This window comes from Papio anubis, chromosome 18, assembly GCF_008728515.1.
Source record: "Papio anubis isolate 15944 chromosome 18, Panubis1.0, whole genome shotgun sequence".
Classification (NCBI taxonomy): Eukaryota; Metazoa; Chordata; class Mammalia; order Primates; family Cercopithecidae; genus Papio; species Papio anubis.
The window spans coordinates 70,732,829-70,739,702 of record NC_044993.1 but is presented as its reverse complement, the minus strand read 5'-3'; the positions used below and the strand labels follow the sequence as shown (position 1 = coordinate 70,739,702).

Below are 6,874 nucleotides of genomic sequence, written 5' to 3'. Positions count from 1 at the left end.
CTGGGGAGCTTTTCCAAATGCAATGTGTCTGCCTCCCCCTTCCCTGAGCGTATGAAAACCTTGGCTGGCGAAATGTGTTGTTGCTGTTGTTTTCAAGAGATAGGGTCTCCCTCTGTCACTCAGGCATTGGAGTACAGTGGCTCACTGCAGCCTTGAACACTGGAGCTCAAGCGATCCTCCCACCTCAGCCTCTGAAAATGCTGGGATTACAGGTGTGAGCCACCATGCCTGACTGAAATTTGTCTTTTGAGAATTTTCACATCTAATTCTAATGGTCAACTCTCTCTATCCTGTCATAGCCATTGTTCTCAACTGAAGAGCCCCTCAGTTCTTGGGGTCTTTTGGTTCTGTCATCATGAGGTATTTCCTTCATTTCCATGTTAGCTCATGCCTGACATTCTGATAGAATCAACTTTTCCATTCGTTGTGTAACCAACATTAGATGGGGATTACAACAAAAGTTTGCAATCTAGGCCAGGCACAGTGGCTCACACCTGTAATCCCAGCACTTTGGGAGGCTGAGGTGGGCAGATCACAAGGTCAGGAGTTCAAGACCACCCTGGGCAACATGGTGAAACCCTGTCGCTACTAAAAGTACAAAAATTAGCCAGGCATGGTGGCTCATGCCTGTAGTCCCAGCTACTCAGGAGGCTGAGGCAGGAGAATTGCTTGCACCCGGGAGGTGGAAGTTGCAATGAGCCGAGATTGCACTCCAGCTTGGGTAACAGAGTGAGACTCTGTCTCAAAAAAAAAAAAAAAAAAAAAAAAAAGAAAAGAAAAAAAGAAAAAAAAGCTTGCTATCTTAAAAAGTAAGTTGGAGTCCAGGTGCAGTGGTTCACGGCTGTAATCCCAGCACTTTCGGAGGCTGAGGCAGATGGATCACTTGAGCCCAAGAGTTGGAGACAAGCCTGGACAACATGGCAAAACCCCATCTCTACAAAAGATACAAAAATTTTCTGGATGTGGTGGCACACACCTGTGGTCACAGTTACTTGGGAGGCTGAGACAAGAGGATTGCTTGAGCCAGGAAGATGGAGGTTGCAGTGAGCTGAGATTGTGCCACTGCACTCCAACCTAGGTGACAGAGAGAGACTCTGTCTCAAAAAACAAAAAATAGGTTGTTACTTAACTATGGATCCCAGATAACTATTAGACCATTCCTGATGCAAATCCACCTCAGCCAACAGCTTCTTCTTGACTTGCTTTTCTCCCAGCAGTTTGCTCTGAATGAATTTGTCAAGTGACTGAAGGCAACCAGTGATGGACGGGGCCAATGACAGCTCCTTGAAGGGCTTTGTTCTGATGGGCATATCTGACCATCCCCAGCTGGAGATGATCTTTTTCATAGCCATCGTTTTCTCCTATTTGCTGACCCTACTTGGGAACTCAATCATCATCTTGCTTTCCTGCCTGGATGCCTGGCTCCACACACCCATGTACTTCTTCCTCAGCAACCTCTCCTCCTTGGACCTTGCTTTCACTACTAGCTCAGTCCCCCAAATGCTGATCAATTTATGGGGACCAGACAAGACCATCAGCTATGGTGGCTGTGTGACCCAGCTCTATGTCTTCCTTTGGCTGGGGGCCACCGAGTGCATCCTGCTCGTGGTGATGGCATTTGACCACTATGTGGCAGTGTGTCGGCCCCTCCGCTACACCACCATCATGAACCCCCAGCTCTGCTGGCTGCTGGCTGTGATTGCCTGGCTGGGTGGCTTGGACAACTCTGTGATCCAGTCAACATTCACTCTGCAGCTCCCATTGTGTGGGCACTGGAGGGTGGAGAGCTTCCTCTGTGAGGTGCCTGCCATGATCAAACTGGCCTGTGGCGACACGAGCCTCAACGAGGCTGTGCTCAATGGTGTCTGCACCTTCTTCACTGCAGTCCCACTAAGCATCATCCTGATCTCCTACTGCCTCACTGCTCAGGCAGTGCTGAAAATCCACTCTGCAGAGGGGAGGCGAAAGGCCTTCAATACATGCCTCTCCCACCTGCTGGTGGTGTTCCTCTTCTATGGCTCAGCCAGCTATGGCTATCTGCTTCGGGACAAGAACAGCAACCAGTACCAGAGCAAGTTCATTTCCCTGTTCTACTCAGTGGTCACGCCCATGGTGAATCCTCTCATCTACATGCTGCGGAACATGGAAGTGAAGGGCGCACTGAGAAGGTTGCTGGGGAAAGGAAGATAAGTTGGCTGAGAGAACACTCCTTCGTTATTTATTGCCTCTTCATCTCTACATGCGTTTCTCATTAACTCTCTCTGGCCAGGTGAACATGAAGAATACTAATTCCGGTAAAACCAAGGCATGTTCCTGACAACCCTAAGCTGACGGCCCTAAGCTGTCAGGAACATGGTTAGTGTTATTTGTAATGTTCTACACTTATTCACCAAAAATCCTACTGTGGACTACCAATAGCAGGGCAGACATGTTGTTGAGGGCTCAGAGGTTACTGACCTGTTACAGACCTGTCTCACTGTCTCTGTCTCTGTTGCCCACATGTTATTTATTATGCCTTATATTTCTGCAGAATTCTGTACTTTTCTAAGCAAAGTACCCCCACTTGCAGTATCTTATATAATGTTACTATCATTCCATAAAATCAAGCGATGTACTATTAACTTCATATGAAGACCCAAACAATTCATCTTTTTACCCTATTTGTCATCATCTTTGCCTATCTCTCTTTATCTCTTCTTCACTTTTTTTAAGAGTTGGAGTCTTGCTCTGTTGCCCAGGCTGAAGTAGAGTGGCATGATCATAGCTCACTGCAGGCTTCAACTCCTAGGCTCAAGCAATCCTTCCATCTCCTGAGTAGCTGGGACTATAGGCACATGCTACCACACCTAACTAATTTTTATTTTTATTTTTGTAGAGATGGGGTCTCACTATGTTAACAGCCCAGGCTGGTCTAGAATTCTTGGCCTCAAGTAATCTTCCTGCCTTAGCCTCCCAAAGTGCTGGGCTTATGGGTGTGATCTACCTCACCTGGCCTGTCTCTTCTTAATAATGCAGTATACCACCGGGTGCGGTGGCTCACACCTGTAATCCCAGCACTTTGGGAGGCCAAGGTGGGCGGATCACCTGAGGTCAGGAGTTCAGGACCAGCCTGACCAACACGGAGAAACACTGTCTCCACTAAAAATACAAAATTAGCTGGGCATGGTGGCACATGCCTATAATCCCAGCTACTTGGGAGGCTGAGGCAGGAGAATCACTTGAACTTGGGAGGCACAGGTTGTGGTGAGCTGAGATCGTGCCATTGCACTCCAGCCTGGGCGACAAGAGTGAAACTGCATCTCAATAATGATAACAACAATAATAATAACAATAATGCAGTATATCTCTCCATGCTTTCCATCCATATATCTCTCCATCATCTTGTTTACCCTCTCCCTTATGCCTACATTCCAATTTCTCTTCTACTAATCTATTATTTAATAAGAAAAGATTAAGCCAGGCATGGTGGCTCACGCCTGTAATCCCAGCAGTTTGGGAGGTCGAGGCAGGTGGATCACGAGGTCAGCAGTTCGAGACCAGCCTGACCAACACGGTGAAACCCTGTCTTTACTAAAAATACAAAAAAATTAGCTGGGCATGGTGGCGGGTGCCTGTAATCCCAGCAACTTGGGAGGCTGAGGCAGGAGAATCACTTGAAACTGGAAAGTGGAGGTTGCCGTGAGCCAAGATTGCGCCACTGCACTCTAGCCTGGGCAATAAGAGCAAAACTCCATCTCAAAAACAAACAAACAAACAAAACCAAAAGAAAAGATTAAAAAGGTCATTTGCAGCTGGGCACAGTGGCTCATGCCTGTCATCTCAGCACTTTGGGAGGCTGAGGTGGGCGGATCACCTGAGGTCAGGAGTTTGAGACCAGCCTGGCCAACATGGTGAAACCCCATTTCTACCAAAAATACAAAAATTAGCCGGGTATGATGGCACACACCTGCAGTCCCAGCTATTCAGGAGGCTAAGGCAGGAGACTTGCTTGAACCTGGGAGGTGGAGGTTGCAGTGAGCAGAGGTTGCAGTGAGCTGAGCTTGCACCAGTGCACTTCAGCTTGGGTGATAAGAGCAAGACTCCATCTCCAAAAACAAAAACAAAACAAAATAAAAAGGTCATTTGCCTTTTGATTCTAGCCAAAGAGGGTCCTTTGCTACTGTCTTATTGAAATCATCCCACCCAAAAGTCCCAGCCATCAGATGTCCTACCAGCATTTGGGTATGCTAGTCTGGTCAGTGGATAATGGAATGTCCTAAGATTCTTTATGCAAATTTAAGACCCCAGGAAAGATCATCCATCTATAAAGTATGTTCTCTGCCTCAAGATCTAGTCTTGCAACCCTGCAGTTCCTAAAATTCAGCGATCAGTTCAGCATACAATAACTCATCTTTCAGGAACTCACATGTTGGGATCAGAATGCCAATATGTGATTCTGCACATTCCTACAATTGCCAAAGGGATCCCCACCTGCTACCACAGTTCATTTACTATTTTCCCAGACAGAGAAACCAGGTTAATATAAGAAAGTTGCATGACAACTACGTTACCATAGAAAAGGAAATCAATAGGTTTTAGAACTAGTTCAAAAGGGCCTTTGGCTTTGTGTCCCCATAATTTCAAAACACATGTCTTATACATAGTAGATACTCAATAAATGTTTAGCAAATATAATTAATAAGCTCATGAGTCCTCCTTTATCTTGCTAAGAACTAAATTTGTCAAATGGACTGTTTTCATGTTTTCCACTTTGGGGTCATCCCATCCCTTGGACAGCATTGAACAAACAATGATAAATGTTCCCTTTTCCACATTCCCATAATTCCTTCCAAAGACATCTAATCATACTGTCCTGTCGTGAATTTGTTTTTCCAATAGCAGATCAAAGCCATTGTGTCAGTTCCTCATACAGCAATACTCAAATACATCTCCAGAAGTAGACAACTGCTAACATTATCTTGGTGAATTTATTAAAGTCCAGAGTCTTGCAGACTCAACACTACTTTTTTTTCTTTCTTTCTTTCTTTTTTTTTTTTTTTGAGACAGAGCCTTGCTTGGTTGCCCAGGCTGGAGTGCAGTGGCAAGCTCAGCTCACTGCAACTTCTGCCTCCTGGATTCAAGCAATTCTTGTGCCTTAGCCTCCTGAGTACCTGGGATTACAGGTGTACGCCACCATGCCAAGCCAATTTTTTTTTCTTTTTGGTGGAGGCAGGGTTTCACCATGTTGGCTAGGCTTGTCTCAAACCCCTGGCCTCACGCAATCCACCATCCTCAGCCTCCCAAAGTGCTGAGATTACAGGTGTGAGTCATTGCACATGGCCAGGCTCAACATTTTCATTGATCAGTACACTCAGATTAGGTCAAATTCTCAGGAGGTAGGTTCACAATGACCAAGCTCCTAAAGCTGTTATGTAAACCAAAATGCCAGCTGATTAATTTATGAGAACAGTACCAAGAGACTGAACAGTCATATCCTCCAGTCAATTCATTTAAGTTGTGAAATAACTTGGGGGGAAATAGGAAGAAAATGGACAGGTATTCCTGAGACATTTTGGAGTGCCACAGAGCCTCTATATGGAAAAAATTGGACATTTTATAACTAACACGGAGTTCTGGGTGTGGTAAGACACAGGGAATTAGAGGGAGACGAACAAGCTAACTGGCTATGATGAGGAAATGAATACATCACAGGGACCACATATAACTTCATCAACACACATACGCTTATGTTCCATTCTCAATGGTGTACATGAAACAAGGTCAAAATTTGGGAGGAAAAGAAGCAAATATGAAGCAAGCTCCTTGTTATTAAGAGTTTGGAGTTCTATTTCTAGGTGTCCAGGAAAAAAAAATGTTTGGTGTCTTGTTCAATTGGAAATTCAGGAAATGACAGATAAAACCACCACCAAGGGGCTGGGCATGGTGGCTCACGCCTGTAATCCTAGCACTTTGGGAGGCTGAGGTGGGCGGATCACAAGGTCAGGAGATCAAGACCATCCTGTAAATGATGAAACCCCGTCTCTACTAAAAAAACCAAAAAACCAAAAAATTAGTCAGGCGTGGTGGCGGGCACCTGTAGTCTCAGCTACTAGGGAGGCTGAGGCAGGAGAATGGCGTGAACCCGGGAGGCAGAGCTTGCAGTGAGATAGCGCCACTGCACTCTAGCCTGGGCGACAGAGCGAGACTCTATCTCAAAACAAAACAAAACAAACAACAACAACAACAACAAAAACTGCCAAGGGGCCGGGCGCGGTGTCTTACGCCTGTAATCCCAGCACTTTGGGAGAATGAGGTGGGCAGATCACTTGACGTCAGGAGTTCAAGACCAGCCTGGCCAACATGAGACTCTGTCTAAAAAAAACCAAACAACCGCAACAACAAACCACTAAAACCACCAAGACCTATGAAAGGTTCACCAACCTTAGCAAAATAGAAATGAAAAGCATTTGAATATGCTCATCTGCTCAGTGGATTTAAGTGAGTTTGAGAGCCCATCTCATAGAGCCCTTCTCAGAGTCTGTCTGGATCCCATACCTTTCCCTTTAAGGTATCAAAGGCTGCCTGAATACCTCAAATGAGCAAATTCTGAAGCTGCCAATGAAGACAGTCAATCCTTTTCCATTATTCTCAGCCTTCAGGCTCAAGTCCAGGAAAGATTAGGAAAGATTAGAATCAAGGAAATGGAAGGAATAGAAATTGAAAAGTGACTTTGGCTTGATACATATACGCTCTAGTATGCGAGCTCTGAATTAGGGACTAAGGTAGGATGCAGTGGCTCACACACCTGTAATCCCAGCACTTTGGGAGCCCGAGGAGGGAGGATCACTTGAACCCAGGAGTTTAATACCAGCCTGGGCAACATTGTGAGATCCTA

General features: G+C 45.6%; 1 protein-coding gene across 1 annotated transcript; it reads left to right on the top strand.

The window, feature by feature from the left end:
• Positions 1-1,037: 1,037 nt before the first annotated feature.
• LOC116271328 (olfactory receptor 2C1-like) lies at positions 1,038-2,778 on the top strand. Its single transcript, XM_031658528.1, has one exon. It carries the CDS (start codon positions 1,261-1,263, stop codon positions 2,188-2,190), a length of 930 nt encoding a protein of 309 aa, XP_031514388.1. The 5' UTR covers positions 1,038-1,260; the 3' UTR covers positions 2,191-2,778.
• Positions 2,779-6,874: the final 4,096 nt, after the last annotated feature.

What these genes read in the sequence shown, in the direction of transcription:
- LOC116271328 (XM_031658528.1), top strand. Translation starts at nt 1,261, where the DNA reads ATGGACGGGGCCAATGACAGCTCCTTGAAGGGCTTTGTTCTGATGGGC.